At 42.5% G+C, this 21,729-nt stretch overlaps 1 protein-coding gene across 1 annotated transcript in view; it reads left to right on the forward strand.

The window, feature by feature from the left end:
* Positions 1-21,729, forward strand: part of GRM8 (glutamate metabotropic receptor 8) — a 496,390-nt gene that overhangs the window by 305,719 nt on the left and 168,942 nt on the right. Inside the window, exon 6 of the mRNA XM_035128427.2 lies at positions 19,799-19,999. Coding sequence (XP_034984318.2) covers positions 19,799-19,999 — 201 coding nt within the window. The remainder of the gene's footprint in view (positions 1-19,798; positions 20,000-21,729) is intronic.

Consider the following 21,729-nt stretch of genomic DNA (forward strand, 5'->3'; position numbering starts at 1 on the left):
TTTCTTCTGAGCCTAACCGACATCCACCCAAACCTGGGTTTTTCTCCCTGCCGCAATGCATATTAATATCTGAGTCTGATAACTTACTTTGGTTTAGCAAGTTAGGCAGAGACCCTGAATGATTTGGCATTCAGTGGTTGCATGCTGGGGGTGGGGGGCGCAAATCAATGAGGAGTCTTCCATATGATGTTGGACTCCAATTCCTATCAGCCCCAGATAGCATAGCCAAAGGCCAGGGGTGATGAGAATTGTAGTACAACAGCATCTGTAGTTCACCACATTAGCTACTCCTGTTTTATACAGTATATGTATGTTCATCTGAATTAGCTACAAAACATGTAAACATTCAAATAAACAGGCATAGTCTTGGACAACCCTCTTTATTCATTTGTTCTAGGTATACATGGTAAAGTCAGGCAGTTAGGATTTTTCCATGACTGAACTTCTAAAAAGGAAGTTATTTTGTGGCAGATGGTTGCCACATTTGTTAAACCATGGCCCTGTGGTCCAGCACAGCACAATAAATAATATGCTAAATCCAAACTACAAACCTCAATTAAGTTGAGCAACACACAAGCACACACAAATAAATAGCAATTTTAATCCAATGCAATAATGTTAAAATGTAGTCAAAACAGATAAAAGTAATTTAAAAATAAGTTGCCTTATAAACTCAGGTCAAATCCTGATCAACATCCTAATATATGACCAAAAGATGACAATGAAATTTGTCAAAAGGACCAGGTGTGTTTCAACCCAATGTGTCTTCTTCAGTAATCAGAAGACATCATGGTGTGTATTGTCACAGAGAATCTGTCCATTATTTTGACTACATAAAGTAAAAGTTAAGTCCAGTCAGAGGCAACTATGGGGTTGCAGCTTTCAGGCTGAGGGAGCCAGCGTTTGTCCACAGAGAGCTTTCCGGGTCGTGTGGCCAGCATGACTAAACCGCTTGTGGTGCAATGGAATGCCGTGACGGAAGCCAGAGCGCCCGGAAATGCTGTTTATTTTCCCGCTGCAGTGGGTGTACACTGGCTTGCTTTCAAACTGCTAGGTTGGCAGGAGCTGGGACAGAGCAACGGGAGCTCAGTCCATCACAGGGAAACATGCACAGACCCATCTTGCTCCTGAACTGCTCCTTGCCCTCTCTCTTTAGCTCTCTGAATAATAATCATGTGAGTTAGAAGGGCATGTCTGTCTGTGAGTGTGCCCCACCCCTTCCATCACACTCCATGCTGGCCCTCCCTAAGGCTCTCAATGAGTTGAGGGCCATGTATGTAGAACGGCAGCCTGCCTCATGTACATGGGTTTCCTTCATGAGCTGGAACCCTGAGCCCTCAGAGTTTCTGCTCACGGCCTATGCACCTTGGGCAAGTTCCTGCACTGCAGGCATTCTGTGAAGCTATGGAGAGCACCTTGGGGAGGCCGAACATGAACAGCCCCACTCTTCACCTGAAGAGGGCTTTCGTCTTCATTTCTCTCTTGGTTGTCATGCTGAAATTGCTCAGGCTGCCGCACCCAATCTGCCCCCTTTCCAGAAAGCCAGCCCTGGGGTCAGGAAATGGCTTCTAGCTGCTCCTAGAGGACATTAGCAGTATGCACCGAGTGCCACAGCAGCCCCACATCATCCAATACCATCTGGGAACCTTTGTCGCCAAGCCCTGATGCCTCTTTGGGGCTTGCTGCCAGATCTGGGTAAGGGGCTGACATTGGAGCCTGTGGTGAGGGCTCAGGCTATTGGCAACTGTTCAACAGTGCTGAATCCTGCTGCTGCTATAAGGAAACATCATTGGAGAAAACAGATCCACCTGTGCCCAACAACTATGATGGCAGAGCCTTGCAGCTTCATATGATGTTTTCTGGCCAATGCACATTTTGTTGTGCTTTACGAAAGCTTGTGAGAATTAGGACTGCGTAGAATCTGGAATGATTTCAAATGCAGAAGCTCTGCTGATTCCCAGCCGTGATGGCAGAAATGAGAGACCCATTACGTACATCCATTTCCCATTGAGAGGAATGGGGGTGAAAGTTGTAAATGCATGCAAAACTTTTAGGGTGTTGGAGTGCATGATCAAACTTTTCTGGAATTCTTCATATCATGTGAAATTGCTAGATTATACAACAAGTTGGGTGTTCTTTCAAAATCTATTTCCTCCCCACCACCACCACCTTGGATTGACAATTCTTTTATCCGATATATGACAGAAATAATGTTCCCACTTTATAAAATACAAATTGCATTGCATTCTGCAACTTGTGCCTCTCAACATATTAGCACATCTGCTGCCTACACTGGAACACTTTAAAACTGGCAGATTTGAAGACTGCTTGTTGAGCTGTTCACAGTTTTGAAATGGGAGGTTACATTCAGACTCTGCTTTTTCATTTAGGCATGAGCCAGGTTTACAGTCTGGGTGAATGTCTATCATTAAGCACTTTTGAAAGATCTTCAGTTATCAATTTATATACATTTTGAAAAACGTCTTCCTTTCTGTTGCCAGGGTATCTCCCCCACCTTCCCAACATTTAGTTTTATTGGCTCCCTTACTGGTTGGGCTGTAGCCAGTTCTTTTGAAATTCTTTTACAAGCTGAGCATAGCATCGTTTTAAGTCTTTCAGCTGACAATTAGTATCCCATTTCTGGCCGCATAAAGACATCGTGTGCAGCAGTAAGCATATACGGGCCATCGAAGCCAATGGGATTATGCTCAGGTTAACTGTCCATAGGATTGCAGCCTGTGTTTTCATTTTACTAGCTTTCACTTATAATGTCCCACTTTGCCCTTTGGCCACAACCCAACAGAGAGTTAGGTGTGCTTAAGCCCATTAAAATCCATGGACTTTCACAGGCCTCCCACTGGGCTATATTGTGGCGTCTGCCGGCAACACACAAAGTACACCGATAAATTTCACAGCTTCACAAGCAGCCTGATCCTCAAAGGGCACTAACAACTGAAGCACCTCTGATGTGAATTTGGTTGCCAAAATCAAGTGTTTTTCATCTTCGCTGAGCATTCAGGCAAAACCCACCCAGTGGTCAAGAGGAAATATTCATATCTTTTAGTGTCTCTCTATGTTTTAAAGGAGGTTTTTTAGCAGTTGGCGTCAAAGCAGGAATTTATTTATTTTTAATCTCTCCTTTGTATTCAGAGATGATATAATATTTATTTTTGTTATGAATATGCCTGGACAGAGTCAACTGCCTTGTGGGGAAACCTGTGCTTGAGAGGGAACACAGAACATCAGAATACACTGGTACCTTGGTTCTCAAACTTAATCCATTCCGGAAGCCCATTCCAAAACCAAAACATTCCAAAACCAAAGCATGCTTTTCTATAGGAAATAACGCAAAACAGATTAATCCATTCCAGACTTTTAAAAACTACCCCTAAAACAGCAATTAAACATGAATTTTCCTCTCTAACAAGACCATTGATCCATAAAATGAAAGCAATAATCAATGTACTGTACTATAAAATAAATAAGACCGTATTGTAGATGATGAAAAAAATTTACAGTATTATTTTTTCTTACCTGCACTGATGATAGCCATTGTTTGGATGGGGGGCTTTTATCCATTTCCACAGTCACTGATCAATCAATCCGTACCCGAACTGGGTTCCACACAGTCACAAAAACAAATGAACCGAAAAAGCCTCAAAAACAAAAATGCAAAATAAATAGCAAAAACAAAAGCACCAAACTTAATCTGTTCCAGAAGTCCGTTTGACTTCCAAAATGTTCCAAAAACCAAGGCACAGCTTCTGATTGGTGCAGGCACCCCAGAAACAATAGCTGATAGCTGCATCGGACATTCGGCTTCCGAAAAACGTTCGAAAACCGGAACACATCCAGTTTTTTGGCATTTGAGAACCAAGGCATTTGAGAACCAAAGTACCACTGTATAGGAAGTTGCCTTAATGCTATGGCAGCCTGACCCTCAACGCACCACTTTGACAAGTGGATACAATGTCTTATATCCTGGTGTCATAATCTGACATCATATCACAGGACATCAGAGCTGCTAAACTTCACAGAAGAACTGTGCTGGTGCTCCCAATTATTTCTTTGCACCCCCAGCTTGAATGCAAGTCTGGTTGCAAAGGATGATTGCGACCCCTTCTTGAGCTACAAAGGAAGATTCAATGTTTGCAACTGTGGCTGGAACCGGGAAAAGAATTCAAGCCGCACCAGCAAAGGGAAAAAATGAGATTCACTGTCTGGGTGTTCTCCTGATTTTTCCTTTCAAAATTGGCTCTGTGTCTTTAGCAGTCCCATGCCTGATGTCGGGTAACGGACATTTGGGCATGTTTTTGGCCAAACAATGCCGCAGGCCAAGGGGGAGAAATCCATTTGGCCTAATTGGAAAAGGGAAACCTCCTTTTTAAAAATGTAGAGTAGCTTCAAAAAAGAAGAAGCTTGTTTTCTACGGCATGGTCGCTGGAGTTTTATTTTTAAAAATAAATTAGCTTTTGTAGAACATTAACCGGTACATCTGGATGCTGCTATTTCTGAAGAGACCGATAGCCTAATAACTACAGATTTCCAATTCTGTGTCACAGCACTGAAGATAAAAAGCCTTCAAAACCCATAAATTTATAACATGAGAACTCTCTGGTTGTTTTTAGCTGTTTCTTTATGTGTTTCCTTGTTTCCAGGGTCATAATTAAAACTAATTGTAGCCAGGGCTGGGGCATGCAGAGATACTCTTGCTCTCTGCCCTGAATAGTAATTACTGTGATATTGTCTTTTTTCACTCTCCTTCTGTTGAGCTTTTTATTACATTACCAGTCCTATCTAAGTTTACAAGTAGCCTAAAAAAAAAACTGTGGCCTCAATCCATGGAATAGCGAAGGTGAAGCAGCTCATCCACAGAAACTGCTGGATTAATATTGTTGACCTTGGCCCAGTATACCTGAAGGAGCATCTCCATCCCCATCGTTCAGCCCGGACACGGAGGTCCAGCTCCGAGGGCCTTCTGACGGTTCCCTCATTGCAAGAAGTGAGGTTACAGGGACAGAGGGCCTTCTCGGTAGTGGCGCCCACCCTGTGGAATGCCCTCCCACCAGATGTCAAGGAAATAAACAACTATCTGAATTTTAGAAGACATTTGAAGGCAGCCCTGTTCAGGGAAGTTTTTAACGTTTGATGTTTTATTGTATTTTTAATATTTTGTTGGAAGCCACCCAGGGTAGCTGGGGAAACCCAGCCAGATGGGTGAGGTATAAATAAATAAATAAATGATGATGATGATGATGATGTGTGTAAATCCAGCCTTCAGTCTTTGCACTGTACTGAGCCAGAAAGGAATGCTTCACCCATGGATGGCATTTTGGCATCTGACGTGAACAAAAAAAATAGCATCCCCCCACTAGGTGGGAGGTGAAGATCAGCATCCGTACGAAAGTGGAAAGTGAAGAGGTGGGGTGGTGGGGTGGTGGCAATCCACTGCCCCTCCCAGGAGGTTCAGATCCACCACCCAAGGGGCTGCCTCCCTCTGCTTCGTGGAAGGCCCAAAACTGCTGCCATTTTGCTTACAAGTCCACTCCCAGGTCTAGATGGGGATTAGCAGTCAGACCAGTGTTGTCTGTAGTGGTTAAGAGCAGTAGACTCGTAATCTGGGGAACCGGGTTTGCGTCTCCGCTCCTCCACATGCAGCTGCTGGGTGACCTTGAGCTAGTCACACTTCTTTGAAGTCTCTCAGCCTCACTCACCTCACAGAGTGTTTGTTGTGGGGGAGGAAGGGAAAGGAGATTGTTAGCCACTTTGAGACTCCTTCGGGTAGTGATAAAGCGGGATATCGAATCCAAACTCTTCTTCTACTTACTTACTTACTTACCACAAACCCTTGGGTCATTCCCAAGTAAACATGCAGAGGATAAAAATGCTTTTGTGCACTTACTATTCATTTATGGGGAAGACTGGCAAATAAACCCACAGGAGTTACTAGCTGGGGAAAAAATATTTACTAGTTTGCTGGGTTTGGCAGTGGGAGGTCACGGAACTATGCTGGGCACTTGGCTTGCAACCCACTTGGCTTCTGGGCCGAGTGTGGCAGAGGGACAGATTGTTCCATCCGTTCTTCTTGAAATCACACAAGTCGCCTGCATGCAATTTGCCTAAGGCTACCTGGCTCTAATCGTTATCATGTAGTGTGCAGTAAACAGGCATATTGATGTCTTAAGGCAAAATACTTTTTCTTTCTTTTATGATACCACTATTATATTAGTCACTGTGATAAATCTGTTGTTGTTGGCGTCTGTAGAGACTCTTCTTGGAGTAGAGTCTGATATGGGAGAAACATGTCTTGTTGCAGATGGGGCAGATGAAGGCATCTGGTTGTGCTGCTGCAGATGCACCATGGCAGTTCTTCCCTCTGCCCTCCTCCCAGCGGTCATTCCTCTTCTGGTCACTACTGTGGATGCATGGCCTGATGACCTGTCTCCAGGCACTACGTTTGTCTGCAAGGGATTCCCACATAGTGGAACTTCTTGTCACATCTGTGGAAATCTTTGTATGGACCTGCTGCCTGAAGACAGCTCCCCATTGAGTCCTTGGGGATCCTGCCATCTTCCATTCTGTGGCCCTGACCAAGCCATCGTAATAAACACAGTACAGTGGTGCCTCGCGTAACGAATGCCCTGCTTAATGAAATTTCCGCTTAATGAAAGGATTTTTCGAGCGGAGGTTACCTAGCTAGATGAATGCGTTTTACGAAAAATTCGTCTAACGAATCGTGGTTTCCCATAGGAATGCATTGAAATTCAATTAATGCGTTCCTAGGGGCCAAAAAAAATTCAAAAAAAATTCAATGCATTCCTATGGGATTCGCTAGACAAATTTTTTGCTATAAGAAATGACCCGTGGAATGAATTAATTTCGTCTAGCGAGGCACCACTGTATATGACGCAATATACTCAGTATATGATTTTAGGTGATTAACTGCATCCTTCAGGGATGCAGAGCAGACTTGTCTAAAGCTCTGCTTAATACTTTACAAATGTGTGTGTGGAGAGAGAGAGAGAGAGAGAGAGAGAGAGAGAGAATAAGTAAGTGTTCCACTAGCCCAGTTTGTCCCAAACTTGGTTCTCCAGGCATTGTTGGACTACAACTCCCATCATCCATAGCTAGCTGGACCAGTGGCCAGGGATGATGGGAATTGTAGTCCAAGAAGAGCTGGAGAAACCCTGCACTAGCCCAGTTGAGGTTTTCCATCCAGACCCAATGGAGCCCCTCCCACCCGTTGACGGCAGTGGGAGGTGTTCTGTAAAACATGGAAGGATACAAGATTGGGGAAATTGGGGAAATTGCTCCCCCTGAAAAACTTAAGTGAGTGAACATAGGAAGCTTCCTTATACTGCATCAGATCATCTCAGTATTGTTGACATTGACTGGGAGCAGGAGCTGTCCATGGTTTCAGGCAGGGCTCCTTCCCAGACCTACTACGGTAGGAGATGCTATTGGGAAGCAGGTGTACCTTCCACTCACACAAGGGCCCATTTGGATACAAGTCATGGATTAGAGACTCCGCATGCTCACTCAGATGTAACACAATCTAACCTGATAGAACGTGCTTCCAGGTGACATCGCTTCCTCCCAGCATCAGTTTATTGAAGCGTTTTATCTGTGCTCCAGGAATGATTGTTACAGTGACCCATAAGTATGATAAACAAACAAGATGCCCTTTCCCATAATCCCATCTGAATCTTTTGCAAAGCAAAAACAGATAGGAAAATGTTTTCAGTATTCCCACCCCACCCACCTCTTAATGGTATAATGACTAACTACACATTAGCCTTTGCTATTTACATTTACATATATTTTTTTAGTTTTAGTTTTTAGCAGACATAGTTAAAAAAGAGAAGAGAAGAGAAGAGAGAAAAGCACAGCTTTGGAGGCCAAATTGCACACTGGTGTAGATGTGCACCTGTGTGCATTTCACTGCAGCCCTGACTCATTATTTCTGCAGTTGGCTTGTAATTTATTCTATAAAGCTCATTATCTGAAATACAGCAGTTTTGAGTGTGTGCCATCCGACAAGTGATAGTTATTTTATGCACTGATCTTTATGATGATTGGAGGCATTAATCAAACAACTGGTACAGTAAACCAAAAACAGCTTCATACCTTCTCCCATTAGCATAATCACATTATGTCTCTTAAACAACATTTCATGAGCTTTCACATTCAATCTGGTGCAGGGAGGGAAATAATTAATTAAAAGCCGGAAATAGTGGCGTGGAGGAAAATTGGCCCTACGTCCCAGAAGAATTTATTATATGGAAGTACCGGGGTGGGAGGGGGTGGTGGAAATAAACATTGTACAATTTGAGAGCTAATCCCTATGATGCTCTTTTTTTCTGGTACATGGATGAGAATGCTTGTCTTGTGACAGCAAAATGGCCACCTCTTTCCCTGAATTGGTTCCAAAGTATCCGATAGGATCCCATTGTACTCAATGTCAAAACCCTGCCCCCCCGTTTTACTGTCTCCCCCCCCATACGTTCACATCGCTGATCTCAACTACTTCATCTCAGCTATTGTCATCTGCAGGCCACATGACTGGCTGTGGTCTAAACCACTGAGCCTCTTGGGCTTGCTGATCAGAAGGTCAGTGGTTCAAATCCCCGTGATGGGGTGAGCTCACATTTCTCTGTCCCAGCTCCTGCCAACCTAGCAGTCTGAAAGCATGCCAGTGCAAGTAGATAAATAGGTACTGATGTGGCGGGAAGGTAAGCAGTGTCTCCATGCACTCTGGTTTATGTCACGGTGTTCCGTTGCACCAGAAGCGGTTTAGTCCTGCTGGCCACATGACCCAGAAAGGTTTCCCCTCCGTGACTTAGAGCCTTACGGAGTTGCGGCACCGTGATAAAAATAGATTCAGGCCACCCAAATAAATTCCATTTCTGTTAAGCCCCAGGCTAAAGAAAAGTCAATGAAGAGCTAGCACCGTAGATGTCCTGTGATACAGAAATCAGAAATGGTAAAGCCCTTAAGTCAGAGATTCATATCTCCATTCTGATTAAGTGTCTTTTGTCGCTTGAGAATGGAAAATGCAAGATGGGAATTTTGCGGAGTTTAAGTGATTATGTAAATATTTAAGAAAGCTGCAGAAGACATGGGTTGCATCACAAATGCAGCTTGAGCTGGTCATTGATGCCTGGAATGAAATTATATAAACCAGTGAAAGCCTCCTATCACAGTGGTGCTGCAAGGCCACCAACTCACTTTTATCCCCCTCCTACAATGTTTCCTGTGCCTCTCCTGTAGCCAGTTCTAAAGAGTGACTAAGCTCCTTAAGGGCTGCCACGGCTTGTTGTATCTAAAGCTTGGGCAGCAAAGGTACATTCATCACCCGTAGAGGTATACTCTTTCATGAGATGCCTGTGGAAAGTTTCTTCCCTGGTATTTTGTCTATAGGCAGAATAATGGACTAACTCGAATGTCATTGCCGCTATTTATTGCTTGGCGTACAATTTATGGGCAGGCTCAACTTCTGATAGCCATAGTCACTCTGGAGTTATGTGGTATAGGAGCCTATTTATTCTAGACTCTTCTGTTCAAAGTACTTCATAACTCTGAACGTTCTATGGAAGTCAGATATTTGGATGGGTATTTCAAATTCATATATGAACTTCAGCCTTCTTCACCTCCGCCATTCCTGATGATGTGAACTTGACCGCTCTCGCTCTCTCACTTGCACACCTACTTCCCTCTCCATCTCAGTTTCTCAGTATCCTTTTCCTCTTTCCTCTTGAGCTGGTACCCATCACTCTTCCATCTCCCCTGCAACTTTCCCCCTTGCCTCCTTCTAATCAGGACAGGCCCCAAACTATTCCCTCCCTTCCACGCTTCCCTATTCTCTCATTCTCTTTTTAGGCCCTACTGTCTGTCCTGCTGCTATTGTCAATTTCCTATCACATTTGGACACAGCATATAGTGGGAGGTGCAGGATTGCGCTCACTAGTACTGCTCCAAAACATCTAGATGTTCAGCAGGTGAAAACAGATTCAATAATGTTGTGCAACTCTTTATACTGGCAATGGGAACCCTGGGTTCTCCAGGTTCTCAGTCACAATAACAGACCCTACATGGTCCACTTCTCATCTTCCACTAAATGGCAGGTGTGGGTGGGAAGCCCGACATGTAAGCTCCAATCCATGTGCTTAGTCTACACGTGAAGTGAAAGTGAATACAGGGCTATTGTGAGTCACACTTCAGATAAAACAAATAGCAGCTGGTGGAGACTTATTTCTGCCCTGCCCTTCGTCACTTATTATGGCTGCTCAGCCAAACAGGCCAGAAACTTCTTTATTGCTAGTATCAAGTCTTGTGATGTAGTGATGTTCAAACAGTATCCAGGGATTATTCAGGAACTTTCCAGAGGTTTTCAATGAGCGAACTGGCAACAGCGAATATACTTGCTCACTCAGCACTTCCTCTGATAAGTGTGTTCTGCCAACTTTCCCAGTCTCCCAGGACGTTTCCGAGCACAATTCAAAGTGTTGGTGCTGACCTTAAAAGTCCTAAACGGCCTCGGCCTTGTATACCTGAAGGAGCGTCTCCACCCCCATCGTTCAGCCCAGACATGTAACCTTGCTTCTCGCAGTGAGGGAACCGCCAGAAGGCCCTCGGAGCTGGACCTCAGTGTCCAGGCTGAACAATGGGGGTGGAGACACTCCTTCAGGTATACTGAGGCCTAGCCTGATTCTGGTTTAATTTGCTCTTCTTTCTACACATCATATTTGGCTAGCAAGTTTGAACTACTTTGTGGAATGCTGCACTGCTTTTATAGCTTCATAGTGGACAACACAAGAACTTGGGGTTTTTCCAGACCCTGAGAAACAGAAGCAACTGTAGTTGTAAGAACTGCAGAAGAGTACATTTTCACCAGATATAGCTTTCCCCGCCATAGTGTTGTACTGATGAGAGAAACTTTGGTATTTCAACATACTGTCGGTATTTTATTTACCTTGAATCCCCACTGTAAAAATGTCATGATTCCATTTCCAGTGACCGGTGGCGAGCATATTTCATAATAGAGAATGCCAAAGGTGTGACATTTTTTTGGTGGGTAGTTGACTTATATTTATGTCATTCACGATATGCATCATTTTATACATTAACATTTAATTTGGGAAGTACAGCTATAATTAAATTTTGCAGCCAATTAAGTTGATGAGTCACTGTCATCTGGGTAAATTACTGTTTTAGATCTTGAAACAATTAGATTGGGAACATTCTTAGCAACCTTGTTCCTTTTTGTATGTATATATTGATGGAGAGCAAAGATGGCCTTTGCTATAGCTATAGTACTTCAGGAAAGCTGCAATCCTGAAGCACTTTAGAGAGAGGGAGGTAGATCGAGTATGCAGAAAACTGTGATCTCATTCCCTCAGTACTTAATTAGGAAGAGACATACAGGGCTAATAAAATAATAAACTTGTTTCTAATTTATGTGGCAATGTGATTTATGAGTGAAATGTTTGCAAGGGATAAAAATGAAAGATTATGTTGCAAATAAGAGGTTATCTATCTAGCTCTCATGTGCACTGACAAGAAAGTAGACCTCTGAATAATGAGTATTGGTATGAACCAGAAAAACTATGAGAAAACTGGACTACATATTTCCCCTTAATTGGATCTCATAAGAGAGAAAAGCTATGCATCTGCCTACTTGTAATACATTTAGATTATACAAAATGACACAGCCGTGAAGATGCCTACATGGAACTCTGTTTTTGGATATAATCTGAAATGTAGAAGGTTTAATTGCAAATGGAAATGGAACAGTTCTTAAGAAACAAGCACATCTAAAGTGTGGGGTGGGGGGCAGACCAGAGGAACAAACTCTTGGACTAGGGTGTTGTTTGGGGGGGTTTGTTGGTAGAGGGGTTGTTGCTGTTGTTGATATTAATTTTTTGTATCTTTATTTTTATATCTGTCTAGATCAGGCATCCCCAAACTGCGGCCCTCCAGATGTTTTGGGACTACAACTCCCATCATCCCTAGCTAACAGGACCAGTGGTCGGGGAAGATGGGAATTGTAGTCCCCAAACAAGTGGAAGGCTGAGTTTGGGGGTGCCTGGTCTAGATTTATGTGGAAAATGTTCAATTTGGCTGTGTACTTTTTGATGAGTTAAATTTATTGTTTATGACTACTTTTGTTATGTTTGTAATTTTGAACATTTTTTCATGTTGCAAGCCGCCTTGAGCACAGTTTTAACTATGGAAAGGTGGCATACAAATAAAATGATTAATTGATTAACAGAACTATATCTTGGGGTAATAAGTCAGTTTCTTGATTAGATGAATTAAACAACTGACTTATATACACACAAGCACCCTAAAATGTCATGAGTATTTAGACTGTGAACCAATTGGATACAGAGATGCATTTCCTTTTGGTCACGCATTGCTGCCCATGCTAAGACTATGGAATCTTAAGGCAGAATATAAATATAAAAGTTAAATTAATGGGGAGAGTTACCTGCTTTTTCAAAAGGAGACAAAACTTCACAGCTCCCACGCAAATATACTGGAGAAGCAACGTCACAATGACCCGCTTAAAAGGATGTGTGTGAGAGAGACCAGGGGGGCATGGACTAGGGCACACCAGCATGCCAACACTAGTGGAATGCTTGACCAATTATGGGCACATTCCTGGTGTGCTTATATAAGGCAGGCCACACTGTAGCCCCCTCTCCACTTCCTATGTGCCACCTGTGCTTCCCACCCTGTATGGGCTTGAATGGGTGATGCCCCCTTGAAGGGAGTTGAGTAGGGATTTAGGGAAGGTCTCCCACATTCGCCTTGAGCTCCCTCTCATCTACCTGCGCCATACTTTTCACAACTCGGGGAGGGGTATATTAAGTATCTGGCTGATAGGCTTGTAGTGTTGTGGCAATAACTAGCACTACACAAGAACATGGTAGGATACTCTAAGAAAGGGATAGTTGCGTGCCGAGGCCTCGAGGCCTCACCCATTTGTTGAATAATATCATACAGGTATGGACACAGTATTTTAGGTTTATGGGCAAATAAAGGCCACGACTTTATTGGTTACATGTTGTGAGAGGTATTGGCTTGGACGTTGGAAGCATGAACAAGAAGGGAGATCCCCTGGCTGCGCGGCTACTTAAATGCGCTAAGCCACACCCCCGGCCAATCAGATTGGTTGGCCAGGGGCTGTGACGCGGCCAGGACTCCCTGATGACACGAGGGCTTAGCCATGCCCCTACTGTGTACGGGAGACCACATGGCCTGCCCGCAACACTGCCCCACAGAACCTCTTATTGCCATCTGGTTCCAAAGGCCAAGGGATTGGGACTGCTTAAGAATGGGCAAATCTCAAGCCTCTCGCTTTTCTTATTTTTATCCCTTTCTTGTAACTTGAAGCCATTGGTTCAGGGCTTACCCTCCAGAGCAGCAGAAAGCAAGCTCTTTAGGTACTTGAGGATGGCTATCATATCAGCTCTCAGTAATAAATATCAGGCCATATCTGTTCATTGGTTAAATTTCTGTGTTTAATAACTGCCTATCATTCTAGATGATTACCTAATATCTCAGTTTTCTAGTCTCAAATTCTGTTACTTTTTATATGAAAAAACCTCCTGTGAATTTTTTAGTATTTTAGTGCGGTTTTCTCTTAATTTGTTAATGCAATTAATGCAATTAACAAATACACTGGTGGGTTTGGGACTCTGAGGTTCCAGCAATTACTCCAAAAAGGTGCCTTATTAGGCACTAAGCAAGGGTTTACATCAGCTGTGAGTCAATTGCTGAACCCAGTCGGAGATGAGTCAATTGCAAGTTTCCTAACCATCCCTCTTGGTCCTGTCCCTTCTATAACTAGAGCCAGCATGGTGTAGTGGTTAAGAGCGGTGGACTCGTAATCTGGTGAACCGGGTTCTCTTCTCCGCTCCTCCACATGCAGCTGCTGGGTGACCTTGGGCTAGTCACACTTCTCTGAAATCTCTCAGCCTCACTCACCTCACAGAGTGTTTGTTGTGGGAAAGGAGATTGTTGTTCGCTTTGAGACTCCTTAGGGTAGTGATAAAGCGGGATATGAAATACAAAACTCTTCTTCTTCTTCTAATACATGGCAGCCTTCACCTCTATTGTGTACAAATACAACTCTGTGTCTATGTTGTGCCTTCTGCACAATGCCCATTTTCCCTTTCTGGAATGACTGAATTTACATCATGTTTGGGATGAGTAATATTTTTGTATAAGTTCTTGTTGCATTGTGTTACACGTTTTGATATTGAAATGACTGTAAATCCAACATAAGAATACCTTTCCCCCCATCTCCTCTCTCTTTCTTCCCCCCACCCAGTGGGTTTTTTCTTTCTAAAAAAATGTTTAGGGGTACTCTTATTTTGATTCAAGAAAATCATCATTTTATAGTTCAAATTGGGGAAAAGAAATACAGTCAATGGACAAAAGTACAAAGATTCACAAAATGTTTAGGGGTATGCGTACCCCTGCATCCCCCCAGAATGGAGCACTGCTCCCACCCCATTCCTGCAGATAATTCAAATATGTTTTTGACATTTTCGCTAATGACATTGGGATACGGTTCTGCAATGATTTTACATTACTGATGTTTTGAAGCTTTGAGGTTTACAAGATAATGTGTTAATGACTAATAAGGGAAGTGTTCAATATTCATGTGTCAGAGTGGAAACATTTACACTTCATATATTTTTAGTAGTGCTAAAGAACAAACATGTTTTCCTTTTGGGTGGAAGAGCATATTGTATATTAATTTTCAAGAAAAAAACATTTATTTATTTTTAACACAATAAAAATATAAGCTTGCCTGATATAGGAAACACATTCTGGTGTTTATTTAGAACCAGTGGGGGTGTAGTGATTAGTGTGTTGGACTAGGACTTGGGATATCAAAGTCAAAATTCCCACTTGTCCATAAAGCTATCTGCCACTGCTTCTCAGATTGCTGTGGGGATTAAATGGGGGGGGGAGGGACCAGATATTCCACCTTGAGGTCCTTGGAGTAAAAGGTGGAGAATAAATATGATCAATCAATTACAGTGGTACCTTGTCTCTAAAACTTAATACGTTCCAGAAGTCCATTCCAAAACCAAAGCGTTCGAAAACCAATGCACGCTTTCCCTTAGAAAGTAATGCATCGCCGATTAATCTGTTCCAGACTTTTAAAAGCAACCCCTAAAACAGCAATGAAACCTGAATTTTACTGTCTAACGAGACCATTTATCCATAAAATGAAAGCAATAATCAATGTACAGTACTATAAAATAAATAAGACAGTATTGTAGATGATAAAAATTAAAATAATGATTATTTAATTACTTGCACTAATGATAGTCATTGTTTGGATGGGGGGCTTTTATCCATTTTCGCAGTCACACAATCAATCAATCAATCAATAGCTGAACTGGATTCCACAAAGTCACAAAAATGAATTAACTGAAAAAGCCTCAAAAACAAAAACGCAAAATAAATAGCAAGAACAAAAGCGCCAAACGTAATCTGTTCTGGAAGTCCGTTTGACTTCCGAAATGTTTGAAAACTAAGGCGCACTCATTTCCAGGTTTGTGGTGTTTGAGAACCAAAGCGTTTGAGAACCAAGGTACCACTGTAGTCGTTTCTCACTGCTGTCTAATTTCTCATGAAAAGAATCCGAACACAATCCATTTTCAGTTGTACCTTGGTTTTCGAACAGCTTAGTTCCCGAACGTTTTGCCTCCTGAATGCCGCAAACCCGGAAGTGACCGTTCCATTGGTATCATTGTTGAGACAGAAAGAACTTTCAACAGGACTCCATCCTTGAAAAGAAGAGAGCCCACAGTTGTTCTCTTACTAATTCTGATAATAATGGATGACAGTAACATAGATTTGTTATGGCATGATTAGTATGCATTTACCTGGAGATCATCTGGTGCCAGTTTTTCTTATCTCATTAGCAGCAAGCCCATGGCTGAAAAGCAAATGGGCTGTGACCAGCCATAGGAATGAAGGGGTTACATCTGTGCACTTAAAATAAGAGTGGATTTTGTGAAAGTGGCATTTTCGTAGTGGGTGAAAAGAGGGGGGGCACTTCCTTTTGAATAGCTATGATTAGGCAGATTATGGATAACAGCTAAAATGAGCAAATTTACTTAATTTTTGAATGTATGATGCAAAATAAATTAAAGACAGATTTTTAATGCAATCCATTTAATAGTGGATTTATGCAATCCATTTATGCAATCCATTTAATAGTGGATTTAATAGTGCGCTGGGATGAAAAACAAAACACCAGAATATAAGTGATTTAAGAATTAGATACATTGTGAATTTTTGTGTTAAGTAATATGTGATATATTATATATTATTATTCCTAATAATAATATATTGATTATTTATTATTCATACCCCGCCCATCTGGCTGGGTTTCCCCAGCCACTCAGGGCGGCTTCCAACAGAAATATTAGAATACACTAATTTCTTAAAGATTAAAAGCTTCCCTAAACAGGGCTGCCTTCAGATGTCCTCTAAAAGTCTGGTAGTTGTTTTTCTCTTTGACATCTGGTGGGAGGGCGTTCCACAAGGCGGGTGCCACTACCGAGAAGGCCCTCTGTCTGGTTCCCTGTAACGTGGCTTCTCGCAGCGAGGGAACCGGCAGAAGGCCCTCGGTACTGGACCTCAGTGTCCGGGCAGAACGATGGGGGTGGAGACGCTCCTTTAGGTATACTGGACTGAGGCCGTTTAGGGCTTTAAAGGTCAGCACCAACACTTTGAATTGTGCTCGGAAAGTTACTGGGAGCCAATGCAGGTCTTTCAAGACCGGTGTTATGTGGTCTCGGCGGCTGCTCCCAGTCACCAGTCTAGCTGCTGCATTCTGGATTAATTGTAGTTTCCAGGTCACCTTCAAAGGTAGTCCCACGTAGAGTGTGTTGCAGTAGTCCAAGCGAGAGATAACTAGAGCATTATTATTATTATTATTATTATTATTATTATTATTATTATTATTATTTGTTGTTGTTGTTGTTGTTGTTATTTATTCAACTTATACACCGCCCTATACCCAGAGGTCTCAGGGCGGTTCACAACAAGACCACAACATATGTGGTTAACTTTCAATGGGTCTACTCTGAAAAGATTTAATTGAATGCAATCCACAATATTTGTCATATCTAACGGATTTGCTTAAAAAATAATGATGCAAGAGTTTCTCAATAACAAAGAACAAACAAACAATAACAATAACAAAAAACAGAATTTATGCTCTGTCAAGGCAGCCGAATCTGAATGTTGGCAAATTCATATTCTCCCTAAAAACTGAAATAGCTCCATGTAGACCTCAGTTTTCAGTTTGCCACGCTTTTGCTGCTGCTGTTTAAAAATAGAGAAGCATAAGGCAACCTTAAACACAGTGAAAGATGGTGGCACCTCTTGGCACGAAATGCAGTTTCCTTCCAGCATGTTATGTTTACCAGACAATAGATGTAGGGGGGGAAATAAAGGTATTCTCTCCATTTCATTTAAAACAGACTGACAGGATACTGTAAAAAAATCCTATAAATAACATTAGCCAGCTGTTCAGTGAGAGCCACTAAGCTGAAAACAGCGGCTTTGGAAACAGTCTATGTAGGTAGGCACTCTTTCTTGAAATGTTCCCATTATTTACCATCCCAGAATGAAAGTTTATAAGGGTGGCTCAGTGTACAGTAACCAGAAATGGTCATATTTCTGTCTTATCTAGTTTCTTTTTGTGGGTGGCAGTATGTATCTAGTCTTAGAAGACAAAAACTTACGTTTGGCAATAGTTTTAAATTTTGCAATCAAGTTTGTCAACCCCCCCCCCAAAAAAGACCTGCTTCCATCATGGTGCCCTGCCCCACTCTCTTGATGCAGAGGTCCTTTGTGAGAGGCGGTTGCTAGGCAACTGCCATCTATGGAAGACTTGGCTGTACCATAGACCAAACTGTTGGGCTTCTTGAATAATTAAAGTTGCTTTTGAGCCGGTCTAATGTCAATACTGTCTGTTTAAGAAAAACAGGTGCCGGTAATTTCTGTTTAATTTCTCACAGGCATGGGCCCTACTCCATGTATATAAGGCTCTGTTGGAAAGCATTTTGTGTGGGAGGTTTGAAGGGTTGGAATGTGGGTATGTAAAGTTGCTGGGAGCATATCTGCCAAGTTTTCCCTTTTCTCGCGAGGAAGCCTATTAAGAATAAAAAAGTGAGGAAGCGAGGAAGCCTATTAAGCATAAAAAAAGGGATAACTTGGCAGCTATGGCTGGGAGAGAGAGCGTTTATCTTTAGTTTAAAGTCTCTTCTGAGTCAGTTTGTTTTTCTGTTAAAGAAAGCCAACCTTTTGTTTTTCTTCTGTATACTTTAAATCTGGGGTCAGCAAACTTTTTCAGCAGGGGGCCGGTCCACTGTCCCTAAGACCTTGTGGGGGGGCTGGACTATATTTTGAAAAAAAAAATGAACGAATTCCTATGCCCCACAAATAACCCAGAGATGCATTTTAAATAAAAGGACACATTCTACTCATGTAAAAACACCAGGCAGGCCCCACAAATAACCCAGAGATGCATTTTAAATAAAAGGACACATTCTACTCATGTAAAAACATGCTGATTCCCATGTCTCAATCCGGGGCCGGATTGAGAAGGCAATTGGGCAGCATCTGGCCCCCGGGCCTTAGTTTGGGGACCCCTGCTTTAAATGGTATACTGCTAGTCAGGGGTTTCATGCTAGGTTGGTCTTTAAACTCTTGGGGGTGTATTTTAGCCAAGTCAATGTCTGTTTGTGTATTTTGTTTCTCTATAAACTCTGCGTGAAGCATACTTTGAAGGGCCACTGGGAAACTGGGGTATATGATTTATGTTAGCACTCTTAATGCCCAGGGTTCCTCAATATTATTTCACGATACAAATGAGGTCCACTCATTCCATAAATCCTCTGTGGTTGTGCTTGTCTGACAATAGGTGCACTGCTCTGGTTCGCCAGAAGCGGCTTTGTCATGCTGGCCACATGACCCGGAGCTGTACGCTGGCTCCCTCGGCTAATAACGCGAGATGAGTGCCGCAACCCCAGAGTCGTCTGCGACTGGGCCTAAGGGTCAGGGGTCCCTTTACCTTTACCTCTAAGTAACTTTGCAGAGCTCACCCCGTCACAGGGATTCGAACTGCCGACCTTCTGATCAGCAAGCCCTAGGCTCAGTGGTTTAACCACAGCGCCACCTGAGGGAATTTTATCTGAGTGCAACAGAAGACGGTTTATGCAATGTGGACAGAGAGAGAGGAAGGAGACATCTCTGGAATACAGGGCCATTTCTACATGTCTAACTATATTCAGGGGGGAAGCTGAATACCAACCAGAAAGCTTTTAGCTGTAATCTAAAGTGGTGCCGTGGGTTAAACCACTGAGCCTAGGGCTTGCCGATCAGAAGGTCAGTGGTTCAAATCCCCACGACGGGGTGAGCTCCCGTTGCTTGGTCCCAGCTCCTGCCAACCTAGCAGTTCGAAAGCACGTCAAAATGCAAGTAGATAAATAGGAACCGCTACAGCGGGAAGGTAAACGACGTTTCCATGTGCTGCTCTGGTTTGCCAGAAGCGGCTTTGTCATGCTGGCCACATGACCTGGAAGCTATACGCCGGCTCCCTCGGCCAATAATGCGAGATGAGCGCGCAACCCCAGAGTCGGTCACGACTGGACCTAATGGTCAGGGGTCCCTTTACCTTTACCTTTTAACTTTGCAGAAGCTATAGAATAAAGCACATGAATCATCTGATTTGTTTGCTTCTTTTCGCCCCCTGCAGGATTGGAACGAATTGCAAGGGACTCTTCCTACGAACAAGAAGGAAAGGTCCAGTTTGTCATTGATGCTGTATACTCTATGGCATATGCACTGCACAACATGCATAAAGATATTTGTCCTGGATATATTGGCCTGTGTCCACGCATGAGCACCGTCGATGGCAAAGAGCTGCTTAGTTACATCCGGGCGGTGAACTTCAATGGTACGTTTGCACTATTTTAAACTTCTCTAAATATACTTCAGAAGTGACAAGGTGTGTTTTCATCTCTATATAGGACACATTCAAACACAGAAGTCACTCTTTCTCTTAAAACACACGCACACACAGTGTGTTTCCCCACCTACTTTGAAACGTTGATTTTTTTTCCCCCCACCTAAGCTTTGCCTGTGGAAGATAGAAGTTAAAAATAAGTCCCTGTCAATTACAACAGTGAAGTGGAAAATGACTGTTCTAGAAGCATCTCCTGCTTATTGGCTAACCTCCTATGGCTGTGATAGTTAGCATGCTCATTAAAGAAAAGAGCGATAGCAAACACGCTCTCTCTCTCTCTCTCTCTCTCTCTCTCTCTCTCTCTCTCTCTCTCTCTCCACTCTCTCTCTTCTCTCTCTCTCTCTCTCTCTCTCTCTCTCTCTCTCTCTCTCTCTCTCTCTCTCTCTCTCTCTCTCATTGCCATTAAACTAGCTTAATGATTTCCCTGCAGTAGAACAGCATTTGAAACTGGCTTCATCTTTTAAAGATGGCTAATGGAAAAATCACTTCTCTTTTTAAAACTCCATTGTGTTTGACCTCAGCAATTTAGCCACATCTGATGAGTATCAGGTTTTTCTTTTGGATTTGGTTGTGTGTTTAGGTTTAAAAAATAAATAAATAAAATAGAGGTATGTGAAATATATTTATATATATTACAGCTGAGAGTTACTTGCTAGGAAAAGATGGTTAGTAATGCTTAATGTGTATTAGTTTGAGGAAAAGAACAGGAGGGTGAAAAACATTTCCTAAAAACTCCCGTCGCCTCCTCCAAAAACAAAGTTGTGCTAGATTAGATTTTTTTAAAAAAATGTTGCTTTCAAAGCAAATGACAGAAGGTTCTTTACAGTATAATTCCTTTTGCCAGGCATGCCTGCAAACTATAGGAAGACTTGCACTGTCGATCACACTATACTCCAGTGACCTCAGCTGCCAGCCGCCTTCTTTTTTGTTAAGTAAAAAAAAAAAAAAGCACAAGGTCATTTTCAATTTAGCTTCCAAGTGGAAACTGCTTTTGCTTCAGGTAATGCGCCAGAAAGGGGAAATAAATAAATAAAGGCATAGATGGGTTGATAGGCACGTTTGCTGTGCTAGGCAATGTTTCCTCTCCTAATAAATGCTCATTCTGTTTTTCTTTCTTTCTTTCTTTGGGAATTTCCATATGAGGAACCCCAGGCTTCAAGTGATAAACAAAACAGGGTTGAAAAGCTGTGAGTGTGAAGCGAACGAAAGCTCAGGCTTTGAGACCTCAAGTGCTAGGAAAAAGTAATCCTTCTCTCTTTCTCCCTCTTGCTAACAAATTCTTTCCCAATGCTTTGGAATATCTTCCTTGGGAACGATGCTCAACTCTCGAACCTTCACAAGGAAGCTATCTCCTTTATTATTTTGAAATGAAGACCCTTTGCTTGGATATTCACTAAAGCTAGCCCCTTGTTTAACCTGTGAACTTTGAAAAATTGTTGTAGATATACCCTTAGTGCATGAAGGGACAAATTCAAAAGGTTGATAACTGGAGAAGCATCCACCCTCTGCTTTTAAGGGATAATGTCTGATCTTTGAATAATCAAACATATGATGGCTTGCTTTAATGTCTCCTGTTTACTTGTGCTTGTGTCGTAAGGAAAATTTTATTCCCCCAGCGGCTTCATCCATGTAATATTCTGTGACACTTTCATGGCAGCAGA

The sequence above is a fragment of the Zootoca vivipara genome, chromosome 10 (genome assembly GCF_963506605.1).
Source record: "Zootoca vivipara chromosome 10, rZooViv1.1, whole genome shotgun sequence".
In the NCBI taxonomy this organism is placed as follows: Eukaryota; Metazoa; Chordata; class Lepidosauria; order Squamata; family Lacertidae; genus Zootoca; species Zootoca vivipara.